Genomic DNA, 27,468 nt, shown 5'->3' on the forward strand with positions numbered 1-27,468 from the left:
CGGAGCCCCGTTCACATCTAGAGGTAAATGTAACTAGCGACGGCACGTCTGCGCACGCATGCGTCGCTTTTCGCCGCTTCTGCGCATGTGTGTGACGTCATTTTGAGCGTCTGCGCAGGCGCAAGTGGCGAAACCTGGAAGTAACGCGCTCCGTTACTTCTGGGTTGCCGCGGAGCACAACTCGAACACGCTCAACTTGAAGCAAATTTAACCCGAGGTATGACTGTATAAGAGAACAAGGGAGGCGTTCATGGCAGGTTCCGGCACCTCTTTCTCTAGAAAAACAGAACTGCTGGTAAAAAATGAATGAACCAGTCTACAAAACAGTCATAAGTTGGTACAGGGTGCTGGGATATATATTAAGCAGCCAATTGGCACAATTCGAGGAATTGTAACTTGCTTTGTTAGCGAAGCAGTTTGTAGATGTAAACAAGCAGACAATCTAAGGTGTTCACAGACTGGTTACCTGTGAGACTGGTGCTTTAACATGGGGTGGAATTCCAGAGGAAGAAACAGTCCCACTAGGAGGCAGGTTTTTACTGGTCACTGAAGCCCAAGAGAAAGCCTGCAGGAAATGCAACAAACCTGGGCTGCTCATCATGGAAAACCACGGACATTTCTTATGGGAAAACTAGACCAATAGAAACATTTGCTCTACGGCAAGACAGTCTCAGAATTAAGTGCAATCATAATACGATGCCAGCAAAACAGATTGTGAATGTTTTTTTACCATTTTAGTTATCTATTCGTTTCAACAGATCATGTTCATCACCCTAGGCTGCAATCCTATACTCACTTAACCGGGGGTGAAAGAGAGGGCAGTTATGTAGGAGTACATTTTTCGTGCTTTATCATTCTTGGGGGGCTAGTACAGACTTAATATTCCCAGAGACTGGAAACAGGCCAAACACAGGCACTATCCACAATCCTTTTGCTCTCAGGACCAAATTCCCTCACACTTTCCCTGTCAGTCTTAATTGTGGTAGCATGCGATATCATTTCTGTCATTAGCTGCAATTAGGACCAACCAGGGTCTTCCCTAACTAGAAGAAGAAGAGTTTGGATTTGATATCCCGCTTTATCACTACCCAAAGGAGTCTCAAAGCGGCTAACATTCTCCTTTCCCTTCCTCCCCCACAACAAACACTCTGTGAGATGAGTGGGGCTGAGAGACTTCAGAGAAGTGTGACTGGCCCCAGGTCACCCAGCAGCTGCATGTGGAGGAACTGAGACGCGAACCCGGTTCACCAGATTACGAGTCTACCGCTCTTAACCACGGCACCACACTGGCTCTCAGGACCACACTAGGACCTCTCCCCCCTAGAAAAGAAAGTTCAGTTTAGAGATGCTACTGGGTTCTGTTCTCAATTTTTACGACCCAGTGGTATCTGCAGCATGAAGTGCCTTTTACCAGCTTGGGCTGGTTTGCCAGCTATGATCCCACCAGAAAGGAAATAGGCAGATCCCCTTGGTAACTTCCCATTTAGACTACTGTAAAGCACTGGATGTGCTTTGAACAGTCAAAAGCTTCAGATGACTCAAAACAGGGTAGAATACTGACTGGGACCACTTATATGGAATTTACCTTGTCTGTTTTGAAGCAGTTAAAACTGATTGCTGGTCCACTGACAAGCACAATTCAGAGTGTTTGAATTGTGCTCGTCAGTGGACCAGGAATTACTTTAACTACTGTATTTTTTGCTTTTTCGCTCTATAAGACGCACCAGACCACAAGACGCACCGAGTTTTTGGAGGAGGAAAACAAGAAAAAAAAATATTCTGAATCTCAGAAGTCAGAACAGCAAGAGGGATCGCTGTGCAGTGAAAGCAGCAATCCCTCTTGCTGTTCTGGCTTCTGGGATAGCTGCGCAGCCTGCATTCGCTCCATAAGACGCACACACATTTCCCCTTTTTAGGAGGGAAAAAGTGAGTCTTATAGAGCAAAAAATACGGTATTTCAGGTGTTGCCTTTATGACTTGGACTAAAGTATCTCTGAAGGACCACCTCTTCCAAATCAACCTATCCCACCTGATCCAAGATCCTTCTACGGGTGCCCTTATATCAGAGGTTAGGTAGGCACAATTAGGGAACAGGTCTAATTGGTTGTGATCCCTATTTATAGAATGTTCTCCTGAAGGAGTCTCATCCAGAGGCACCAAACATGATTACTCTGTAATAGCTAAGTATGTCATAGCTAAAAAGCAATAGGTGTAAGTACTCAAGATTATAACCTTGTGGGTAACTTTACTGTGAATTCTCCCCAAAGCTCTCAAATTAATAGGCTGTCATAACAGAACACAGTGCCTGCAATATTTTCCCCTTCTACTGGGAGGGAAGGGAATCATGGGACTGGATGCATTTCAATTTACATTGTAAGAAAGCAGTAAAGAATCAATTACGTTAAAAACTTGCTGTCCTCTATCAACAGTACTAATGAGTTTTGATTTTTAAGAAGGTTCTTAAAATACATTTACTAGCCTCAGTACCCATTAGAAAGATTTTTCAATTGGCTTTGGACTATAAGTAACGTGAATGTCCATTTGTGTGGACGGGGCAATGGGAACACTCATTTATACTGAATACTCAACGCAGAAAGCTACTCCCACCATTTCTGTTTGTGATTATAGCTACCCAAGTTTCCTCACAATCCGAGATTGACAGCCATCTTCAGTCTAGTTACACAAATCATCGAAAATTAACCAACCTTTGGTGGTTCTTGTGGTAGAGAAACTGTTTCTACAGGAGGTGGGGATGGAGACTTTTCTTCTAGCTCTTCGATATTTTTTTCTTCCGCTTCAGGTTTTAGTTCCTCAGCTTTTGATTCAGATTCCAGCTCAGGCTCAGGTTCGTGAGTAGATTCTTCCAACGTTTCTTCTATTCCATTACTAGAAGAATTGGATGCAGCTAAATTAATTCTAAAATGCTAACAGATAGCAGAACCAGATATACTGACATAATATAATAATAATAAGAAGAAATAACTAATAACTAATAATAATAATGATGATGATTATGATGATATATTTTATTTATACCCTCGGCCAGAGCCGGGCTCAGGGCGGCTAACACCAATAAAATCACAGTAAAAACATAAGAGGGGGGAAAGGAAAAAGAAGGGAGGAAAACCCCAATTTAAAATACAGGTTAAAATGCCATTTAAAATGCAGCCTCGTTTTAAAGTAGCTGATAAATCAAGACCATAAGGGGAGGGAAACATAAGGGTCAGACCAAGTCCAAGCCAAAGGCCAGGCAGAACAGCTCTGTCTTGCAGGCCCTGCGGAAAGATGTCAAGTCCCGCAGGGCCCTAGTCTCTTGTGATAGAGTGTTACACCAAGTTGGGGCCAGTGTTGAAAAGGCCCTGGCCCTAGTTGAAACCAATCTAACCTCCTTGAGGCTCGGGACCTCCAAAGTGTTGTTATTTATGGATCTTAAGGTCCTCCGCGGGGCATACCAGGAGAGGCGGTCCAGGAGGTACGTGGGTCCTAGGCTGCATAGGGCTTTAAAGGTCAAAACCAGCACCTTAAACCTGACCCTGTACTCCACCGGGAGCCAGCGCAGTTGGTAAAGCACTGGATGAATGTGATCCTGCGGCAAGAACCCCGTAAGGAGCCTTGCCGCGGCATTGTGCACCCACTGGAGTTTCTGGGTCAGCTTTAAGGGCAGCCCCGCATAGAGCGAGTTACAATCATCAAACCTGGAGGTGACCGTCGCATGGATCACTGTGACCAGATCAGGGTGATGAGCAATGGTAGCTATCGGTGGGGGAAAGCTGACTGTACATCCTACCAGCCTTTACCCCATGTTGCATATGCATCTCAACCATCCTGCAATCCATGATTTTGCTGAACTCTTTTCTGTTGAATCACAATTTCACTGGCCCCTTAAACTCTGACTACTGGTAGCTGGACAAATCCATCATTCCTATACAGTGGTACCTCAGGTTAAGTACTTAATTCGTTCCGGAGGTCCGTACTTAACCTGAAACTGTACTTAACCTGAAGCACCACTTTAGCTAATGGGGCCTCCTGCTGCGCCGCCGGAGCACAATTTCTGTTCTCATCCTGAAGCAAAGTTCTTAACCTGAAGCAATATTTCTGGGTTAGTGGAGTCTGTAACCTGAAGCGTATGTAACCCGAGGTACCACTATAGTGCCATAAAAAAAGTACATAGCCATTCTTCAACTAGTGTGCTCACCAAGAAACACAGTTTAACAAATTAATTTCCTTCCGAGATGACTCCCAATAATTGCCTTAAGTTTGCCTTATCAATTACCTCATCCCCTTACAGCCCTAGCACTTACTTCTTGTATACATAAGCCAGTAATTTTTGGTTATAAGTAAAAGTAACTATGTATCTCAGTCACACCCTTCCTCCCCAAAGCCCAGGGCAGCTCACACACAAGTGACAAAACATCTAAAAAAACATTTCCAGCGCGGACGCAGAGTGAAAGATCTCTACTTAAAATGGCTTGGATTTCAAGTAGGCACTAAAAAGACAACCGAGACGACATCTGCCGAATATTTAAAAAGAGGGCTACACATTAATGCCTCACATAAATTCTATTCTGATTTCTCTATACACTACAAGAATCACTGTAAGGCAATAATCCTTATGAAAATCTTCCAGAGGCAGTATGTTGTTGCTCAGAAACACAACGTGAACAATCTTTCAACACCTTTTGATTATAAGTTCCATACATTGGATTTCATCACAGGCTAAAGATAAAAGACCTGAAAACAAGATGTCTCAATATTGTTAAAATGGGATTTGTATAATTTTAAAAAATGAAACGTATTTTGCATGGACTGGTTGCAATGTAAGAATTTAAAGTTGTCTTACGTTACAGGGTGATTATCGTAGTAAGTACTGCTTGCATTCTCTTGAGCAGGTTCAGGGGAGGGCTGCCTTTCTTCATGCTCTTCTTCTACTTCATCTTCTGACTCTAAAACATTAGAGAGAAAGTCATTTTAACGATTGGTAATTAAGTAGGAGGGACGCGGGTGGCGCTGTGGGTAAAAGCCTCAGCGCCTAGGGCTTGCCGATCGAAAGGTTGGCGGTTTGAATCCCCGCGGCGGGGTGCGCTCCCGTCGTTCGGTCCCAGCGCCTGCCAACCTAGCAGTTCGAAAGCACCCCCGGGTGCAAGTAGATAAATAGGGACCGCTTACTAGCGGGAAGGTAACCGGTGTTTCTGTGTGCGGCTCTGGCTCGCCAGAGCAGCGGTGTCACGCTGGCCACGTGACCCGGAAGTGTCTCCGGATAGCGCTGGCCCCCGGCATCTTGAGTGAGATGGACGCACAACCCTAGAGTCTGTCAAGACTGGCCCGTACGGGCAGGGGTACCTTTACCTTTACCTTTAATTAAATAGGAGAACAGCACTTTCAAAGGAATATGCCTCTTTACTGACAGCAACGACGTTGTATATACAGTCATACCTTGGGTTACAGACGCTTCAGGTTGCATTTTTTCAGGTTACAGACGTGCCAAAACCCGGAAGTACTGGAACGGGTTACTTCCAGGTTTTCAGCGGTCACACATGCACAGAAACGCTAAATCACACTTTGCGCATGCGCAGAACCGCAGAACCGCAACCCGCGCATGCGCAGACGTGGCGCTGCAGGTTGCGAATGTGCCTCCCGCATGGATCCACTGTAATATGGAACAGTGCAGACTGAAGTAGAGTGGCAATGGTTAGTTAGTTAGATTAACATATTAAAGTCTTTTAACCAATGAACACTCCTTCGTGGATCACTGCCCTGTCATGGCGAAGGGGCTTGAATAACTGAGAGAAGCTATGACCTATGCCGTGGAGGCATTATGGTGCTGGAGGAAACTCCTGAGAGTCCCATGGACTCCAAGAAGATCAAACCTCTCCATTCTGGAGGAAATCAGCCCTGAGTGCTCACTGGAAGGACAGATCCTGAAGCTGAGGCTCCAATACTTTGGCCACCTCAGGAGAAGAGAAGATTCCCTGGAAAAGACCCTGATTTTGGGAAAGATGGAGGGCGCAAGGAGAAGGGGACGACAGAGGACCAGATGGTTGGACAGTGTTCTCAAAGCTATCAGCATGAGTTTGACCAAACTGTGGGAGGCAGTGGAAGACAGGAGTGCCTGGCGTGCTCTGGTCCATGGGGTCACGAAGAGTTGGACACGACTAAACGACTAAACAACAACAACATAGGTATCTCGTCTGGCTGCTGGGAGAACAGAATGCTGGATCAGAGAGGCCTTTAGTCTGAGCTATCAGGGCTTCCTACGTCCCAACTCTGACCGATTCCCTTACCTTCATCTAGTTCAGCTTCAGAGTCACCAAATACTTCATCTTCATAACGGAATATGTCGTTGTGTACATAAAACTTATTTGGAACAGATCCCTGTAAAAACAAACACACCATGGGTAAAAAAAACCAACTCCTCAACTGTTGATTAACTAACTCTCTGGCAATGCTACATATTGCTTTCAAATTCAGTTGTCCTTTCCCTTTTGCATTCATGTAATGACACGAAAAGTAAGACTTCTCAGCCATAACGTTCAATTCACTTGGAGACTTGGCATGTCATATATATACGGTATATGAATGGCCCTTACATGGAAGCTATAATTGCAGCTATGTACACCTAGATAAGATTGCTGGTGGAGGTACCAAAGCTATGTTTAGTCTAGGAAGGTTTCTGAAGTGAAGGCGATCGTTTGGGATCAACTCATGTTTAGGACCCTGCTGCTTGTAGTTCACGGTGGTTACTTACTTCTGGAGCCAGTACAAAGGTTTGCATGAATTTCCTCATCGGCTGCCCATTATTTGTCAACTCCCCCATAACTTGCACAACTACTCCATCGTTCAGAGTTGCATGAGCGTCCACATGGCGGATCTTAGTGCGGCATTCACTAAACTGCAGGGACATCACCTTCTTGTGTATGTCCTGGAGACAAAATAAAAAAAACTTGAATCCCACTTAGTCAAAAATTAAAAATAAAACCCCAAGCTCTCAGTACCTGATTTTGATAACTACAATCATACCTCGGGTTAAAGACGCTTCAGGTTGAGCGTTTTCAGGTTGCGTTCCGCGGCGACCGGAAGTAACGGAACGGGTTACTTCTGGGTTTCGCCATTCGCGCATGTGAAGACACTCAAAATGACGTCACGCGCATGCGCAGAAGCGGCGAATCGCAACCCGCGGGTTGCGTTCTGCTCAGGATGAGTTCGGGGCTCCGGAACGGATCCCGTTCGCATCCAGAGGTACCACTGTATAGATGTTTTCCTTTGTTAGGTAGGGCCTCTTAATACCGAATGCATTGCTTTAAAAATGCTGAATATGGAAATGCTTTTCCTTCAATGTAGAGAGCATGTAAGACACATTCTTCCTTTTCTATCTGTACAAGCGCGCTCTCTCTCTCTCTCTCTGTGTGTGTGTTTTGGTCAATAACCAGTAGATACAAGCTACAGTGGTGCCCCGCAAGACGAATGCCTCGCAAGACGGAAAACCCGCTAGACGAAAGGGTTTTCCGTTTTGGAGGTGCTTCGCAAAACAAATTTCCTATGGGCTTGCTTCGCAAGACGAAAATGTCTTGCGAGTTCCTGCAGGGTCCCCCCCCCTTTTTCCCAAGCCGCTAAGCCGCTTATCAGCTGATCCGCTAAGCCGCTTAACAGCTGATCCGCTAAGCTGCTTAATAGCTGATCCGCTAAGCCGCTTAACAGCTGATCACTAAGCCGCTAAGCCGCTTATCAGCTGATCCGCTAAGCCGCTTATCAGCTGATCCGCTAAGCCGCTCAACAGCTGATCCGCTAAGCCGCTCAACAGCTGATCCGCTAAGCCGCTAATAGCGCTAATCCGCTAATGGGCTTGCTTCGCAAGACGAAAAAACCGCAAGACGGAGAGACTCGCGGAACGGATTCTTTTCGTCTTGCGAAGCACCACTGTAGTTGATAAAATTCCATAATGCTACATAGCTTCATAACTAAGTTTAACATAAATTAAAATGTGGCAGAGTGAAGATGTGACTCTTTAAGGTTCCCTCCCTCTTCCAAGGCTCCTGCTCACCTGTACGGCCACTGACCTACTGCCCTGGTGCCTCACTCTATGGCTACAGCTAAGTCCGCTGCAATGTTCCATTGAATGCATTTGAGAGAGAGCCGCACAGCTGGTTAGCTTGGCCAAGGGTGGCACTATCCTAACAAGCAAACAAAGCAAGCATTCCAGCTATCCAGATCCACCTCCAGTAAGCTTTTCTCAGCACTGGCCAAGGAAAGGCTGCTGCAGTACTTGCAACAGCAGTGCCTGAATGGTGGAGCCTGGTTAAACACTAGAAAGAGTAGGGGGAAAGTCCTAGGGAAGAAAGGTAGTAAGGGGGGGGGAGAGGAGGAGGAGGAGAACACACATACACTTTCACTCACTAGGAGGTTTGGGAAAGGATGGAGTGAAGAAGGAAGAGGCAAGGATTTTTGCCTCAACCTCCATGAAATTCCACAGGCCTTTCACAAGTAATTTTGTGAAACTCTGAACCTTTTGCTTCGGCCCCAGCCATGAGCAACTCAAACTGCCTACATCTTCTCTGCTCAAAGAATCTAAAGGGGAAGCCAAGAAATTCTCAGACGTTTCTGCACATCAGATGCTGGTAACGTAGCTCAACAGCTATTGGGCCACATTATGTGGGTGAAATGCACTTCTGATAGAAAATAATAAATAATAATGATGAAAATAATAATAGAGTCATACCTCAGGTTGAATGTGCTTCAGGTTGAGCGCTTTCGGGTTGCGCTCCACGGCAACCTGGAAGTAACAGGGTGCGTTACTTCCGGGTTTCGCCGCTCGCGCAGATGCTCAAAAGGACATCGTGCGCATGCGCAGATGTGCCATCGCGTCTTGCGTTCTATTCAGGATGCGAATGGGGCTCCAGAACGGATCCTGTTCGCATCCCGAGGCACCACTGTAATAATTTTTAGAGCATGCTACAGTGTTTTCAAGAAAACCCAAAGCTCATCCCCCATGGCTAATTTTCTCTATTTTCCAGTAAAAACTAGGTATATTTTTTTATACTTTTATTTACATAATTAATACAAGGAGGATGCTGGCTGCAGGCCAACAGACTACACTGCAGCTCTTTCATGTGGTCATAAACTTAATCTAGTATTTTAAAATCTGGGGGGGGGGGGGAGGAGGACATGTAATTGGGCTAAGTTTTGCTTTAGGTGTTTTTTTTTAGTGTCTAATTAGGAAAGCAAGAGAACAATGCAATAGTCTTTAATATAGTTTTGAAAGCATGTGCCTCAGGGCAGCAACCATGAAATCCGGGATCTCGGGCTGTCTTAAAACATTTCAAGGAACGGGCTGGCCATTTCCCTGAAAATACCAAATCTGGACGACAACAGAGAAAAACAGAAGGCTACAGGTGTGCAACTACATCATCTTCATAGAAAATGCATCAATTCGAATGTACAATATGCAGCTATCCCAGCAAGCGCTGAATATTTTGAAACTCTGGGTGCACCTTTTAAAGACTGAAGCATGTTCTACTACATCACAACTGTATCACTGCTAGGGCAGAGGTGGAGAGTCTGTAGGTCTGTAGGTTGGATTAAAATTCCCATTACCCTGGACCATTGGCCAACGTCAAGAAGGCCTAAGATTCCCCTATCCTTTTGTTAAGAGCATATTACATGGATACAAAGACATGGATTACTATCTACATGTCTTGATGCTGGTTCAAGGCTAGAGCTCTTTTTCTGGCAGTTTTTGAAGTCAAAAATCAGGTTCTATTTTAAAAACGGGGATCATCTATTGCTAAAGAAACAGAAATGAAAGACAACGGAAAATGCATAGACATTCAGTACAGAATTACCAAGAACACTGAAAACCAAAAGCCCTAGGCACTTGATAATCTCTGTGCTGCCTTTTTAAATAGGTCACTATTATTCATTTTTGCATAGAAGCCTCTGAAGCACACAAAATAACTGACCTGACCCAATGTCACACTATGAGGCCTTGAAAGAAGTGGTCTCCCACATCCAAGCCCAATATTTTCTGTTGGATATCAGCCTCTTACATTAGCACTGCCAAGCAAGAAACTATGGGAAATCAAATGTATCTGAAACTTTTCAGAAGCCTTGTCTGTCTTTCCCCAACTTTTACAAACCTACCCCTATGAAGGCTCCAGATAATCGTGCCTACGATCTTTGCTTTTTCACATTCCTATGTGTGTTCTATGGCACAGCGCTCTGGGAAACAAAGATGGCGGACACAAACGTCCACACCTTTGCTTCGGAGGACACCCTCTCTGTTAAAAAAATAAGGTAGGGGAAATGTTAAATGCAACAGGATGTGCCCCATCACTTGACCCTAGTGCAGTTCAGGGTAAAAAATTAAACAGGATTCACCATTTCTGGAGTTCTCTCTCAATGTCCATTTATATCCCTATTCCTCCTTGAACTTTGATTGTATGGTACAGTGGTGCCCCGCAAGATGAATGCCTCGCAAGACGGAAAACCCGCTAGACGAAAGGGTTTTCCGTTTTGGAGGTGCTTTGCAAAACGAATTTCCTATGGGCTTGCTTTGCAAGACGAAAATGTCTTGCGAGTTCCTGCAAGGGTTTTTTCCCCTCCCCCCCACTTTTCCCCAAGCCGCTAAGCCGCTTATCAGCTGATCCGCTAAGCCGCTTAACAGCTGATCCGCTAAGCCGCTTAACAGCTGATCCGCTAAGCCGCTTAACAGCTGATCGCTAAGCCGCTTATCAGCTGATCCGCTAAGCCGCTTAACAGCTGATCCGCTAAGCCGCTAATCAGCTGATCCGTTAAGCCGCTAATAGCGCTAATCCGCTAATGGGCTTGCTTCGCAAGACGAAAAAACCGCAAGACGAAGAGACTCGCGGAACGGATTCTTTTCGTCTTGCGAGGCACCACTGTATATCAGTCCTATCCCATATTTTTACACACTGCAGGGGATAACTGTTTCCAGCATCTGGCAACTAAGGGTTGCAGCCAACTAAGCCAAACTCAAAGAAGGCCTATAGAAATCAGCATACATGACAAAAAAAAGGCCATAGGTTTCAGCTCTGCATTGGAAACAACCCTAATATGTTTGCTGCTGCAAACAAATGGCTATGCTCTCTCTAGATTACTGCTTGAAGTAATGGAAACACCATATGTAACATTATGTATTGCCAAAGGCTATGCCTTTATTTATTGTGACTGAACATGTTAAAATAATTGGTTAGGTACATACAGCCTGGCCATACACGGCTTCCTGTGGTTTTCCACTGGCATCCAGTCCACCATGCACATAAGAAGAATTCCTGCCATAAAACCTGCAAAGACATTCAAGCATGAGGTTTAGGACAGTCATATAGGAGGACATCTGGTTTTCAGCAAATTAAAAGAAGAATGCTCAGAAGTTTAATGTAAGCTTTGGATAAGAGGACTATATGGTTTTTAAAACCTGGTATAATCAATAAAATTCTGATGCATAGCAAAATAATAATAATAATAATAGCAAAATAATAGCAAAATAATAATAATAATAATAATAATAATAATAGTTACAGATGGGTAGCCGTGTTGGTCTGCCATAGTCAAAACAAAAAAAATTCCTTCCAGTAGCACCTTAAAGACCAACTAAGTTAGTTCTTGGTATGAGCTTTCGTGTGCATGCACACGAAAGCTCATACCAAGAACTAACTTAGTTGGTCTTTAAGGTGCTACTGGAAGGAATTTTTTTTGTTTTAATAATAATAATAATAATAATAATAATAATGTTATAAGATATAAGATAACGCTAAATCTGGTTTGTATCCAGTTTTGGTATCTAGGCACCTTACAAAAGTTTCTTTTAAAAGATATCCCACCATTCTTCCATAATGGTACCCAAGGTGAAATAAGTGGGTGTTGGTTTATTTTGCTTTTGTTTTATTATGTATTCTGTGTTTCCATTTTGTATTTTTATGTTGTGAACCACCCTGTGATCTTCGGAAGAAAGGTGGTATACAAGTTTAATAAATTAATACATAAAATAAAAACAAATGGTTCTCAAGAATTCTGTTCTGGAACTGACCAGACCTTGACCTGCTTAGTTTCAAGGGAAACTACTAGGGTGTTTGTTTGTTTTTTATAAATATTTATTAAAGTTTTAACAAATACAAAAAAAAAAAACGAGAAACGAACAATAAAAAGATACAATAAAAAAGACAGAAAAAAATATAGAAAAAGAAAAGCAAAAACAGCAAAAAGAAAAAAACATTTTAAAAACACAAACATTTAAAAAAGAAAAAGAAAAAACCCATGTTTTCATATCCTTATTTTACATTTGCTTATTTCCTTGACTTCCTCAAACCTCCCTCTTTGCATTCCAGTTCAATTAATTATTTCAGCAAGTCCTTTCCCCTTTTCACCAATTTAAATCCCAACTTTTTCTTAACGCAATTTAGCCTTAAATTTTACATTTTAACCATAGTCAATCTATTTCTTGCTTAATTCTTAGTAACATTTCTACTAAAGCCCAATACCTTCTTTCCAACAACCTCCTAGCATTCATTAATTTTACAATATTTCTGTAAATATACTTTAAATTTTCCCCAATCTTCTTCCACCGACTCTTCTCCCTGGTCTCGAATTCTGCCGGTCATTTCCGCCAACTCCATATAGTCTATCAACTTCATTGGGAAACTACTAGGGTGTTCAGGGAGTGGCAACTTCACCCAAAATCCCTTTCCAGGGCAATAAAACTACATGGATGAAACAAACTGTGTCTTTTAAGGATCAGTGTACAGAATTCCAGGTTATCTGTGGGTACAGTCCTAAAGGAGATCACTTAATATGGTCAGAGCCAGAACAATTTCAACTGTAACCATGAGGGCTCTTCTGCCATTAAGTTATCGAAATACAATGCTGGTATCTACAGTTCTGAAATCATTAAGGATTATTTTTTGCTACTTGTTCTCTGTATTAAAATTATGATTACTTATTAAATTTAATATACCTCCCTTCATCAGATCTCAGAGAGGTTCACAAGATAAAAACACCAGGAAAGAAGGATAAAATAAATAGTTAAAACAAAAACAAAACAATAACCCCACCTCCCACAAACACATTTCAAAGGCCACATCAGCAAAAGGCCTGTTTAAAGAGGAAGGTTTTTGCTGGGCGGCTAATGATGTACAACAAAGGCGCCAGCGAAACCTCATTGGAGAGCACATTCCACAAACGGGGAGCCACCACAGAAAAGGCCCTTTCTTGTATTGCCACCCTCTGGACCTCTCATGGAGGAGGCACACGAAGAAGGGCCTCAGACGATGAACAGATCAGTTTATATGCCTTTAAATTGGAAATAATTTTTATTTATCACTAAATAAAACAATTAAAATACAGTACTCTGAAGCTCTAATACAAATCTCCCTGATCTCCCCAGCCCACACCCAACCACAAGGCACCAGTAATTTCAAAGTCATTACAGTGGTACCTCGGGTTACAGGCGCTTCAGGTTACAGACTCCGCTAACCCAGAAATAGTACCTCGGGTTAAGAACTTTGCTTCAGGATGAGAACAGAAATTGCGTGGCGGCGGCGTGGCAGCCCCATTAGCTAAAGTGGTATCTCAGGTTAAGAACAGTTTTAGGTTAAGAACGGACCTCCAGAACGAATTAAGTTCTTAACCCGAGGTACCACTGTACTGTAGTAACTTTTTAAGTGGAGCCAACAGAATACAAAACTAAACAATATACTGGTCTCCAAGAGCAGCCTGAAACTGGAAGCAGCTGTAAGGAGTACATCAATATGCATTTATGATTCAGCATTTCTTGTTCATGAAATTCTGAAAGCTTCCAAGATGCTAATACCATCAAATCTAATGGCAAGAGATGTAATAAGAGAAGCAATGACTCCTGAACTATTGCCCAGGTTCTTCACACATTCAGATTGTGACCCAAATCCTAAGACAAAGACAGAAATGCTAGGTCATCATCACAGTAAAGGGGTATGTGATGACCCTTGACGTTCTTAATTTTCTTGTCAGCTACCACTATGTTGCCAGTTAAAGGTAAAGGTAAAGGGACCCCTGACCATTAGGTCCAGTCGTGACCAACTCTGGGGTTGCGGCGCTCATCTTGCTTTATTGGCCAAGGGAGCCGGTGTACAGCTTCTGGGTCATGCGGCCGGCATGACTAAGCCGCTTCTGGCGAACCAGAGCAGCGCACGGAAACGCCGTTTACCTTCCCACCGGAAGGTTGTGCGCTTATCTCGCTCTATAGGCTGAGGGAGCCGGCATTTGTCCGCAGACAGCTTTCAGGTCATGTGGCTCTCACGAACCAGAGCAGCGCATGGAAACGCCGTTTTACCTTCCCGCCAGAGCGGTACCTATTTATCTACTTGCACTTGATGTGCTTTCGAACTGCTAGGTTGGCAGGAGCAGGGACCGAGCAACGGGAGCTCACCCCGTCGCGGGGATTCAAACCGCCAGCCTTCTGATCGGCAAGTCCTAGGCTCTGTGGTTTAACCCACTGCGCCACCTGCGTCCCTTTGTTGACGTACAGACCTACTAATCATTTGATTAGGAGCAGACTACCCCAGTGGGAAGAAAACCAGCATCAGTCATATGCATTTTCTGGGATAGTTAAGATGCATATTTATCTCAACACTTATCAATGGGAAAGAGATGCTCTATTTCACAGTTCAAAACTGTTGCTTGAGGACCTCACTGCCCATGTTGAATTCTTTACAGCGCTTGTCATTCTCCATAACTGTGTGGCACAGGAAGCCGAGAAACCACAGTTGAGACGCTTAACCATTTACACTTCACTCTCATTGGCTGTTGTCAGTAAGCAGCTCCTTGGTCAGAATAGCTTAAATCACTTCAAGGTATCCAGGATGTAACAGGTCTTCTACTGCTTCTCAGCCATGCATCATGAAGAATGAGCTTTATTGCAAGGAGTTTTCTTGCAACAAGAGATTTATCTGGCGCATATAACAGAAAATCATGGCAATAGAAAAGAAACTGTGGCCAGTGGAGACTAACTGAAAAGCTACATCACAGTGTTATAATTCTGTCAGTCAACAGGAGGGTGTTTTAGGCAAACTCTGAAGTTGCTTTTTTGAAAACTGGTACAATAGTGGAGGGCGGGGACGCGGGTGGCGCTGTGGGTAAAAGCCTCAGCGCCTAGGGCTTGCCGATTCAAAGGTCGGTGGTTCGAATCCCCACGGCGGGGTGCGCTCCCGTTGTTCGGTCCCAGCGCCTGCCAACCTAGCAGTTTGAAAGCACCTCCGGGTGCAAGTAGATAAATAGGGACCGCTTTCTAGCGGGAAGGTAAACGGCGTTTCCGTGTGCGGCTCTGGCTCACCAGAGCAGCTTCGTCACGCTGGGCACGTGACCCGGAAGTGTCTCCGGACAGCGCTGGCCCCCGGCCTCTTGAGTGAGATGGGTGCACAACCCTAGAGTCTGTCAAGACTGGCCCGTACGGGCAGGGGTACCTTTACCTTTTACAATAGTGGAGAACCTTTGCCCTGCAAGTGAAATTAGGTCAAGTGGGAGTTCTAATTTGGCCCACAAGGCTGCTTTCTCCAAACTATACCCACATGTTCCACCATCATGGAAACAATTCGGAGCCTTGGCAAGAAAGGCTTGCTGTAAATGTTGATCAGCTGATCGCTGCTGACAGCAAGCTCCACTGTGATCAGCTGCAGTATGGAATTCCCAATCAAAATATTTGTTTATTGTATTTATGAGATCACTCAAAATAACTTCTCTACGTCTCTTACATGTAAACAGAACATGTGTATGCTTAATTTGGCATCATTTGGAACATGAGATTGGCTGATGACCGCTTGTCTTTGTAGCTACCTACCCATATATTTAGATCCTCAATGAAGGACCTCTTGTAAACATCTTTCTAATGTAATGGGGGAAGGGTATGAGAAGACTTCTCAGCAGTGACAACTACAGCGCAGAACACTATCTCTAGAGAGGTTTGCTTGGTCTCTTACCTTAACATCTTTTCAGCACCAGTAAGGACCTTTTTATTTTTCCAGCTTTTAAAGAAACAAGTTTAATCTTGCTGTATCATGCTGCTTTTATGATTTGGTGGCTTTTTCATTTACTGTATTTTCTTGCATTCACATTGTAATTGTTTGAATTTTTTTGCAAACCACCCTGGGAGTATAATTGTATAGTACTTTCATAGGGTTGCATCTGGCTAAGCCATGCCCAAACTAGGCCCACTGAAGTCAATGGAATTGTTAGTCATGAGCAACTGAAGTCCAATGATTTCAGTGTGTCAATACTGAATATGACTTAGTTGAACAAAGCCTTTAATAAATAAATACACAGGAATAGGAGGCAGGGTATCTGTGCTTTGTTTCTTCTCTCAACGCTCCCAATTTGTGTTGTTCAACTGCTTTTTCAGTTGCTTATTCTTTATTAATGAAGCCCACAATTAATTTTTTTAAAAAACCACTTCAAATCTAGATAGAACAGCTGTTTTAGTCAGAACCTAAATTAAACCACACTTCGAAATATATATTTTTTATGGCTTGAAAGGGTGGGTTTTCTTTGTGCGTGAAACACATTATGGGACACAAAATAAACATAGCCTAAGTTGGCTATAAGGGACGCGGGTGGCGCTGTGGGTTAAAGCCTCAGCGCCTAGGACTTGCCGATCGAAAGGTCAGCGGTTCGAATCCCCGCGGCGGGGTGCGCTCCTGTCGCTCGGTCCCAGCGCCTGCCAACCTAGCAGTTCGAAAGCCCTCCCAGGTGCAAGTAGATAAATAGGGACCGCTTACTAGCGGGAAGGTAAACGGCGTTCCGTGTGCTGCGCTGGCTCGCCAGATGCAGCTTGTCACGCTGGCCACGTGACCCGGAAGTGTCTGCGGACAGCGCTGGCCCCCGGCCTATAGAGTGAGATGGGCGCACAACCCTAGAGTCTGTTAAGACTGGCCCGTATGGGCAGGGGTACCTTTACCTTTACTTTTTTAAGTTGGCTATGCTTGTTGTTTATTTAAAGAACAACTATTTAATTTAAAGATTTTAAAGCCACCCTTTAGTAAACTATAAGGGCTGCATAGGTAAAGGTACCCCTGCCCGTACAGAACAGTCGTGTCCGACTCTAGGGTTGTGCGCCCATCTCACTTAAGAGGCTGGGCGCCAGCGCTGTCCGGAGACACTTCTGGGTCACGTGGCCAGCGTGATGAAGCTGCTCTGGCGAGCCGGCACCAGCGCAGCACACGGAAACGCCGTTTACCTTCCCGCTATAAAGCGGTACCTATTTATCTACTTGCACTTAGGGGTGCTTTCGAACTGCTAGGTGGGCAGGAGCTGGGACCGAAAGACGGGAGCTCACCCCGCCGTGGGGATTCGAACCGCCGACCATGCGATCGGCAAGTCCTAGGCACTGAGGTTTTACCCACAGCGCCACCCGCGTCCCCTAAGGGCTGCATACAATAAAATAAAAACATCAAGGCAGAACTAGTCCATACAGTCAAGTTAAGCTGTCCATAAGAAGATAAACAGTTACATTTGGAGGAAGTGGGGTTAATTCAACTTGCTCCTTTAGTCAAGACAACACCAGCTATTGATATATTTATAAGTTACCTGTGTAAGAAGTCGGGGGCTTTATTTAGCAGGGTATAGTACTGCCTCACGAACTCCCGCCCTACAAGCAGCGGACTGGGCTTCTCCATCACCATTTCTTTGGTAGACAGTGTCAAAGGCTGTAACACAAGAGAACACACACAACGTAAGATGAAATGTACTCCATTGGATAATGAACATTAAATGCAGTAGAACCTTATAACTGCAGGGAGGGAAAGAACTACAGCAGTTCCTATCCAGCAAAATTCAATTTCAAAAGAATTTAAGGTTTCTGTAATTTCCCCTTCCTAGTGTTCACTTCACTTACATATGACTGATAATAAGCATAAAAGCTGGGATGGGCAGGTACAGCTTTTACAAGCAGCAGCTGCAATTCTTTATTTTAAAATATTTGCCCGATATCCTGAGTCCCCTTTGGACTCAGAACGCAAACTGTTCTGAAAGTTTGGCTCATACAGCAGCCCAGCACGAGTCTACAGGTTACAAGCTATTAAAGCATGGCAGAGTACTGAGATACATGGCTAAGTTTAAGATTTGATCCTACACTTGACGCGCTCCCTGCCCTCTACTTTTGAAGACTGAAGCAGGCACATTAATGCATTTGACGTCTCAAGCCTTGGGACTGAGAAGCAAATGGGAACTCCTCTGTAGAGGCTGGGCATATATGGTCTGCTTGCACCAGCAATGTTGCCTCCACATCCTTGGAGATGACACAACCAGCTCACAGGGGAGTTCTCTTCACTTTCAGGGTACGGTGCTGCTGGAACCACCTCCACAGCTGGTGATGTATGGCTTGGGAAGTCCGCATCTGACAAGCCACTAGGCCCTTCTCCTGAATCTGGATCCCCTCCTCCTAATCCACTGGCAATTGCCCTGGGGCTGCAAGTCCCAACCCACTAGAACCTTGCCTTGGGTTGGCCTCTCCCAATTCTCTGACCAACTTCTCCGTGACATGTCCATGGGACGCACATCCTATGTGGGACTTGCACTATTTGGATATACAGTTTCAGGAATATACTACAGTGGTACCTCGGGTTACATACGCTTCAGGTTACAGACTCCGCTAACCCAGAAATAGTACTTCGGGTTAAGAACTTTGCTTCACGATGAGAACAGAAATGGTGCTCCGGTGATGCGGCGGCAGCAGGAGGCCCCATTAGCTAAAGTGGTGCTTCAGGTTAAGAACAGTTTCAGGTTAAGAACGGACCTCTGGAACAAATTAAATACTTAACCCGAGGTACCACTGTACTTTGATGCCCAATGTTCTGACCCAATGCATGTTTACTCCAGGGTAAGTTCCACCATGTTCAAAGGGGCTTATTCCCAGGACTGCAGATTTAGATTCTAAATTAGGAATGGGGAAACCTGTGGTCGTCCAGATGTTGCTGCATTACAACTCCCTGATCAATGGCCACAGTGGCTGAAGTTGAAGGAAGGTGGAGTAAAACAACATGGCTTTGGCAAAGTGCAGTCCTGTGCTGCCTTGCCAACCTTTCATTTTCTACAATCATAATCATTTATTATTGAATACTTATATACCGTCCATCTGACTGGGTTACCCCAACCACTCTGGGTGGCTATAAAAAAATTAAAGCATAATACAACATCAAACATTTAAAACTTCCCTGAACATGGCTGCCTTCAAATGTCTTCTAAAAATTAGATAGTTGTTTATTTCCTTGACATCTGATAGGAGGGAATTCCACAGGGCAGGTGCCACTACCAAGAAGGCCCTCTGCCTGGTTCCCTGTAACTTGGCTTCTCGCAGTGAGGGAACCACCAGAAAGCCCCTCCGGGCTGAATTATGGGGGTGGAGAAGCTCCATCAGGTATACAGGGCCAAAGCCTTTTAGGGCTTTACAAGCATGTAGATATGCATGATTCAGTAGAGATTATGTACTCTGGCTTCCAAAAAGCTTTTGATAAAGTACCTCACCAAAGTCTTCTGAGTAAATTTAGCAGTCATGGAAGAAATAACAGAGATTCATTAATTTGCTAAAGAACAGGAAGCAAAGAATTGAAATAGCATAAAATTATTTCAATGATGGGAAGTACAATGCATCATTATATAAGATACTGATACTATTTAATTTGTTCATAAATGATCTGGAGACAAAGAGTGAACACTAAAATGGCCAAGTCTGCAGAGAACAGCAAATTATTCAGGTTGCCGACTAATAGAAGCTGAAAAATCTCTCCCAACTGCATGAATAGTCAATGAAACTTCGGTTCAATGCAAGTTAAGTGAAAACTGATACCCGTTGGAGGGGGAAATCCTGTATACTGATGAGATCTGAACATGTGGTGACTAAACAAAAAAATGTATATTATGACCACAGTGCATACAGCTCTGTGAAAATCATTAGCTAAGAGCATGGTGGTAATGGAAAAGGAAAATACCGTGCTCGGAATTATTACAAAAGGAATTTAAAATGAAGCAGTTGCTATCATATCACATTTATATAAAATAACCTATAATGGACTTGCATCTGGAATACTATCTACAATTTCAGTTGCTCCATCACAAAAAGATGATATAGAGTTGGAAAAGATGTAAAAAAGCGCAGCCAGGAAGATGACAGGGTTGAAGCACCCTACTAAGAAATGCTCAAGTATTGGGGGCTTTTCGGTTTATCAAAGAGACGGCTAAGGGTGCAAGCCTATATTTATGCTGACTGGAGAACTTTAGGGTTTGATGTTAAGCCCCCTGCACCAATGTAGTACCCAAGCTAATCCACTGTTGACTCCACCACCCCATGCAACTAGTCAATTGTTGTTGTTGGCATCTGTCTGTCTCAAGAGACAATGAAATGCACCTCTGGGGATGAAGTCAAACCGCTGCTCTATCTTCTTCACCCCCACTGTGTCTCCTTTTAATCTTATTTTTTCCAGGCTAAACATACCCAGCTACCTCTGTCCAGCATGCGTTTCCAGACTGACCATTCTAGCATTCTAGTCACCCCCCTCTGGACACATACCAGTTTGTCAGTGTCTTCCTTAAATTTGGTGTGTCATGTAATATAATGAATACAATTCAAATCAAATTGAAAAATTTGAATAGATACAATATACTCTGGAATAAGGCGACTGTAGGAAGCACACTTATTTGTTCTTTCGGCATGATAAAAGTTCTAATGTTAACATTTGCAGTGCCTTCATCCCTCCTCTGCCACAGAAGGAAAGTGTATGCTATTGAATTGTTAAACCTTAAATTATTTACAAATATTCCAATAAAAATAATTTTCAAGTGAAGTTTTGAATCTGCTTGAATACAATGTTTCAAACTACATTTGGAGCACCTGGGGGGGGGGGGCAAATTTCCATTCTAATACTTTTGGATATTGGAAAACCTTCAGAGATGTTCATACAGCATGTAAAATTAATACAGCACACATTTAATAAACAAAAATAAAAAGTAAGTCAAACAAATGCGCTAAATCAGAACTCAAATGCCTTAGGGCAACATAAATTTTCCAGTCCAAAATTTTCTGGAAAACCTGTACCACTGGGCTTCACCTTGCTGGTGGGAGCTACACAAGGACAGTAGCTCAGTGGTAGAACATCTACCGGTCCTGAAAGACCTACAGTGGCTCGTTTCCGAGCACAATTCAAAGTGTTGGTGCTGACCTTGAAAGCCCTAAACGGCCTAGGCCCTGTATACCTGAAGAAGCATCTCCACCCCTATCATTCAGCCCGGACACTGAGGTCCAGCGCCGAGGGCCTTCTGGTGGTTCCCTCACTGCAAGAAGTGAGGTTACAGGGAACCAGGCAGAGGGCCTTCTCGGTAGTGGCACCTGCCCTGTGGAACACCCTCCCAGCAGATGTCAAGGCAATAAAAAACTATTTTACTTTTAAAAGACAGCTGAAGGTGGCCCTGTTTAGGGAAGTTTTTAATGTCTGACGCTGTATTGTTTTTTATATTTGGTTGGAAGCCACCCAGAGTGGCCGGGGAGACCCAGTCAGAGGGGCGGGGTATAAATAATAATTATTATAACATCTAGGTCCCAAGTTCAATACCTGGCAATTCCAGGTAGCACGGTGAGTGTGGTGGAGAGGCTCCTTCCTAAACACAGGAGAGCTCCTGCCAATTGGTGGAGACAGAAGGTGAATCAACGATCTGGCTCAGTATAGCACAGTACCGTATGTTCCTAAAGTGAAAGAGCACTTTCCACAAAAAGCTTATCCTCTAAATAGTATTATGGGTACCTCTAAATAGTATTATATGGGAAGTACAATGCAACGGGAACTGTTGCTCTGTTACCCCAGCAAGGGAGGAAAGGACAAGGCACCCCACAAAACGAAGCAAGGGATAGGAAGTAACATGCTTACCCGACAACAGCTTTTTGGTTAAACTTTTTGCATTACAAAGCCTTCCTCTCCCAAAGCTAGTAATGATGTCTCCATGCAAATCTAAGTACACACACTTAGTGGGGTGGGGGTGGGGTAGTGACACAGGCTCAGGTGCAGGTAAGCTTTGTGTTGCTGCTACTGCTAGGTAAAGGTAAAGGGACCCCTGACCATTAGGTCCAGTCGTGACTGACTCTGGGGTTGCGGCGCTCATCTCGCTTTATTGGCCGAGGGAGCCGGCGTACAGCTTCCAGGTCATGTGGCCAGCATGGCTAAGCAGCTTCTGGCGAACCAAAGCAGCACACGGAAACACCGTTTACCTTCCCGCCGGAGCGGTACCTATTTATCTACTTGCACTTTGACGTGCTTTCGAACTGCTAGGTTGGCAGGAGCAGGGACCGAAGAACGGGAGCTCACCCTGTCGCAGGGATTCGAACCGCCGACCTTCTGATTGGCAAGTCCTAGGCTCAGTGGTTTAACCCACAGCGCCACCTGTGTCCCTTATGCCACCTGTGTCCCTTATGCCGCTACTGCTAGTGCCAGCCAAACAATCATTATTCCTTTTGCCTTCCAGGATCACAGTCTGAAAAAAGTGGACATTGCACAAAGAACTCCACAGCAGCTCCCCACAGGAAAAAGAGCAAGTACTGTCTCGGTGATAGCTCCCTTCTGAAAGGCTAGATGAAGCTGAGACTAGCCAGAGCCTATGTTGCAGATTCCTGACCATTGCTCATTAATGTCCCCAACTCTTCTTGGCGCACAGGCAGCCCTCTAAGGACAGTTCCTACTAAGACTACACAATAGGACTACAATGTTAGTAAGAGGAGTGACTGGTGCTATTCCTTGTGTTTTGCTGACTTTCCTGTTCTACTAAGCTCCTGTATTTTTTTGTAAGCTGCTTGGGAGACAGCTATGTATTGTTGAAGCCCTAGCCAACACAGAGATGGAGCACTATGGAGCAGTACACCTGTTCCTTTGCTGTTGGCCACATAGCAAATGTGAAGGAGCCTTGCTGAGACAAGGTGACTGGCAGCTATGTTCATATTTTCTGCTTCCAGATCTCATTCCGCTTTGTTACAGCTGCCACTTCTGTGTTGATGGGGTTTAGGAGCCGAGGACCCTTTCCCACCAGGGTTAGAAACTGGGATAGAAAAGCTAGGAGCCAAATGGCTCGTGGGACCTGGGTTGTGGGTGCCAAAACAGAATGTCTAGTTGCCATCAGGGGTGGGTCCGGCAACACTTTTTATTTATTATTTTGATAAGCATGAACTAATATGCAATTCCCATAAGTGACACATTGTTAATATCCCATTTTAAAAAGAAATACATGTTTAATTTGGTGTTTACAATAAAATATTGGTACCAGACTTCAGTTTTCAAAACACTCTACTCTACATTATTAAACTCCTTAATGTACTGTCTATTCTTAGCATATACTTTGAGGCTTCAAAGCACATACATTTCAGTAATCCTTGAGTGTCAGCCAGGTGCAAAAAAATGGAACCCAGACCTTTTGCGGTGCTCGCAAATGGAGTATCTTTAGGCGCGAAATGTGCCTGGTGCCCTGCTAATTTTGAACCCTGCTTCCCACGCCTGCTGGTTCTTATTCACAGGCGCTCGTGTCAGGATAGAATTATGAAGAGAAAGGGGCTCAAATATTTCTTTTCCACCAGGTCTTGGTGTAGTTTATTCCTTCTTTGGCCACCTGAATTCCAGGTAAGGGGGTTGAGACCCCTAACAGTTGAAAAGCCTCCTGGTTACTTCTGATGTGATGAATTAGGCAGTGGGCATGTGAAGGAATGAGTAAGTCTGTTGTTAGGGGAAAGAATTGGGGACACGTCTTTCCTCAAGACATAGAGAGGAAATAAACAGCAGTACCAGACAATAATGCATATGAACATGTGGAATAGTGTGGCTAGGTTATATGGCAGGGACTGAGTGCTGCAAAAGCAAACTGGGTCACGTGGGAGTCATACAATTGACTGATGTGGTATTTCCTCTGAATGGCTCAAGACTGCATTCACCAAGGCATCCTGGGTATACAAAGTCCTTCCAGAATTTGGAAATGGAATCTGGAAATGGCAGTCAAGGTTTGAACTTGGGACCACTTGTGTGTGAAACCTGGGGTTCCTGGTGCAACCCTCTAGGTCTTTGCTGGGTCAGGATGCTGTGCCCCATAATATGCCCTCCTGCTGTACCTGAGTGGTTGGAAAACTGTTTGGGGAGAGTGAAGGTTGGATTGCAATTTTGCCTGCTTCTCCCTCCCCACTTATCTTTTGGCATGACCACTTGTTGTCTGACATGCAAAAGGAGAATTTGGCCCCAATTCAAACACATCCCTCGTGGGCGTTTGTGCCTAATTCACCTATTTCCTGCCCCGATGCCCTATAGGAAGAGCTAACAAGAGGCTCTGCACAATTGCAGCTTCACCCTGTTAATGGGTTTGCAGCCTAGCCTGGCCCTTTATAGACTGCTAAGTAAAAGGGACGCGGGTGGCGCTGTGGGTAAAACCTCAGTGCCTAGGACTTGCCGATCGTATGGTCGGCGGTTCGAATCCCCGCGGCGGGGTGAGCTCCTGTCTTTTGGTCCCAGCTCCTGCCCACCTAGCAGTGCGAAAGCACCCTTAAAAGTGCAAGTAGATAAATGGGCACCGCTTTATAGCGGGAAGGTAAACGGCGTTCCATGTGCTGCGCTGGTGCAGGCTCGCCAGAGCAGCGATGTCACACTGGCCACGTGACCCGGAAGTGTCTGCAGATGGCGCCGGCTCCCGGCCTCTAGAGTGAGATGAGCGCACAACCCTAGAGTCTGACAAGACTGGCCTGTACGGGCAGGGGTACCTTTACCTTTACCTGTTTAAGTAAAAGTAGCCCACACTCTCCACTTCATCTCTGGGGGTTTTCCATTAGCATTTGGTTAGCTACAATGGAAAACAGGATGAGGAACTACATGGATCTTTTAGCATGCATACATGCAGTAAAGCTGCTGTTTTTCTCTGAATGGAAGGAAGATCTATTTTTGTCTCTAGGGTATTTGCATATGAATGCATTGGAGTAAACACTACGGTGGCTAGGCTAGTGTTCAGAACTACGATAATACATCTTAAGGGAATTCTATTTTTTATTATCCTTTTAACCAAACAGAGCTTTGTTTTCAAATCAGGTCTAGGACCAGCTATAATGCACAGTAAATAAGTACATCTGTCAAAAGGTAAAAGAAAAGGTTAAAGCAATTTGTTATAGTGGGGTTGGCAAACTCAGCAATCCTTGATGCGTCAGTAGGGACAAGACAGGTTCACAGCACCCATTTTCACATGTGAAATGGAAGCTGATGTAGCATAGTAGCTAAGTGTTATTAAACAGGAAATCCCCACTTAAGATCTTAGCCACCGTAAGTCACTTTCACTCTTGTAAGATCTTACGAGGAGTCAGCTGCAACAGGCCAATGCCTTATCTAGTCCAGCACCCTGTTCTCACAGCAGCTGACCAGATACTGATTATGGGAAATCCACAGGCAGAATTCAAGTGCAATAACCTTTTCCCCTCCTGAGGCTTCCAGCAGCAACTGGTATTCAGAAGCATGACAGCCCGCAACTGCAGAGGCAGTGAATATCCATCATAGTTAGTGGCCTTTGATAGCCCTCTTCTCCACAAATTTGACTAAATCCTCTTTGAAAGCCATCTAGGTTGGGTGAACACTATGGGAGTGAGTCTGTCCTAGCCTAACGATGCACTGTGTGGAGAAGTACTTTCCTTTCCCATCCTGAAGCAGGGGTTGGACTAGACGACCCTCAGGGTCTCTTCCAACCCAACCATTATATGATTCCTAACACTCATATTACCTGGAGGTCCACACGCTTCTAGCACTGCCACCCCTACCTTACAGGGCTGTTTTTGCCAGGAAGCATGTTACTCTGGTGTGCTGGGAACTTGAAAGGTGCCACATGAACACTAAGTATTTGAGAGTTCTCACTGAGGGAAGGAAGCTGTGTGTGTATGTGCGCACATACGGGGACACACATAACTGTACATGCACACATTAGAGTGAGAAAGAGAGTGACTGAGAGAGAGACGTGCACACTCACAATCTTACTCTTTCAAAGGCGGGCTTGTGTACCATAGAATCACAGAACCGAATAGCCGGAAGGGGGCCTCCGGGGGGGTCATCTAGCCCACCCCCGCCATGCAGGGAACCTCAGCACGCGTTTCCCTCCCCCTCCCACCCAGTCTGAACCCTGCTTAGCATTGCGAACGGGCTAGCGGTTTCGTGGCTGCAGATGCTGCCGCAAGCTGCGTGGGCACCTAAAAGAGGACTTATTGCACATTATTATTATTATTACTATTATTACCGCCACTACACGGAGAGAGAAAGTGAGTGAGTGAGAGAGAGACGTGCACACTCACAATCTTACTCTTTCAAAGGCGGACTTGTGTACCATAGAATCACAGAACCGAATAGTCGGAAGGGGGCCTCCGGGGGGTCATCTAGCCCACCCCCCGCGATGCAGGGACCCTCAGCAGGCGTTTCCCTCCCCCTCCTATCCCGTCTGAACCCTGCTTAGCATTGCAAACGGGCTAGCGGTTTTGTGGCTGCAGATGGTGCCGCAAGCTGCGTGGGCGCCTAAAAGAGGACTTATTGCACGTTATTATTATTATTATTACCACCACTACCTGGCACCTCCCCGGCCCATTTCCCCCTCAGGGCGAGGCCGGAGGGAAGAAGGTCGCGCAGCCACCGGCCCCGCACCCCTCTGGGCGCCCGGGGAAGGGGCCTGCGGGGCTGTTGACAGCCGCCAATCCTCCTCCTCCCGCTCTCATTCTCTGAGGAGAAGCTGCCCCGCTGCCCCCCTTCCCACACACCCCCTTCACGGGGGAAGGAGCCCGGCCTTCCCCGCCCGGCCCGGCCCTCTCCCCCCCCCCGTTACCTAGACGCTCTTCTTTCTCCGTCTCAGGGTCCGGGCTTCGCTTCCCGGCCGAGGGCGCGGGGGGGGGGGAGGAGGAGCGACTGGGGCAGCGCGTCCGTCTCTCTCTCTTTCTCCCTCCCTCCCTCACAAGCACGGATTCGGGGCGGAACCGGATGTCTCGTCCGCTCTCGCTCTAATAAGGAGGAGCGGGCGGGCGGGAGGGGGTGGGGGAAGGTGGCGCGCGCGCAGCCTCCGGAGGGCGGCCCGGACGTGGGCGGGGTCAGAGGCCGCCGGAGCGGAAGGCGCACGCGCGTGCGCACGCGCACTCAGGTTTTGTTTTGTCCTTTTTTTTGTTAGGGCCAATGGTAGCTTTTTCGAATTTAGGCCGGAAGTGGCGGCTTCATCTCTATGGTTTCCGCCCGCCCGCTTCCTCCCAATTGCGTTTCCCAGGTTAAAGGGCGCCGTCGCGGGACGAGTGACGAAGGGCGCGCCGAGTGACGACATTCTAAATTTCATTCTAAATTAATTTAAATTTGAATTAATGTAATTAATTAAAATTTAATTCTAAATTATAAACCGGAAACGCGGGAAATTACAAGGGGTCAATATATATATTGTCCATATATATATGGACTATATATATATATATATATTTGCTTT

The 27,468-nt window shown here is 45.2% G+C and overlaps 1 protein-coding gene across 2 annotated transcripts in view; it reads right to left on the reverse strand.

Moving 5' to 3' along the window:
• Positions 1 to 27,054, reverse strand: part of G3BP2 (G3BP stress granule assembly factor 2) — a 37,538-nt gene extending 10,484 nt beyond the window's left edge. Inside the window, exons 1-8 of one of the 2 annotated variants that reach the window (XM_028701736.2) lie at positions 26,830 to 27,053; positions 17,563 to 17,681; positions 11,216 to 11,297; positions 6,746 to 6,919; positions 6,282 to 6,372; positions 4,841 to 4,943; positions 2,706 to 2,886; positions 467 to 565 (exon numbers count right to left, since the gene is read on the reverse strand). In XM_028701736.2, the coding sequence (XP_028557569.2) occupies positions 467 to 565; positions 2,706 to 2,886; positions 4,841 to 4,943; positions 6,282 to 6,372; positions 6,746 to 6,919; positions 11,216 to 11,297; positions 17,563 to 17,657 (825 nt within the window). In that variant the 5' untranslated portion in view covers positions 17,658 to 17,681; positions 26,830 to 27,053. Of the gene's footprint in view, positions 1 to 466; positions 566 to 2,705; positions 2,887 to 4,840; positions 4,944 to 6,281; positions 6,373 to 6,745; positions 6,920 to 11,215; positions 11,298 to 17,562; positions 17,682 to 26,829 lie in introns of both variants that reach the window. The other variant, XM_028701737.2, reaches the window with a different exon arrangement.
• Positions 27,055 to 27,468: the final 414 nt, after the last annotated feature.

Source organism: Podarcis muralis, chromosome 13 (genome assembly GCF_964188315.1).
Source record: "Podarcis muralis chromosome 13, rPodMur119.hap1.1, whole genome shotgun sequence".
In the NCBI taxonomy this organism is placed as follows: domain Eukaryota; kingdom Metazoa; phylum Chordata; class Lepidosauria; order Squamata; family Lacertidae; genus Podarcis; species Podarcis muralis.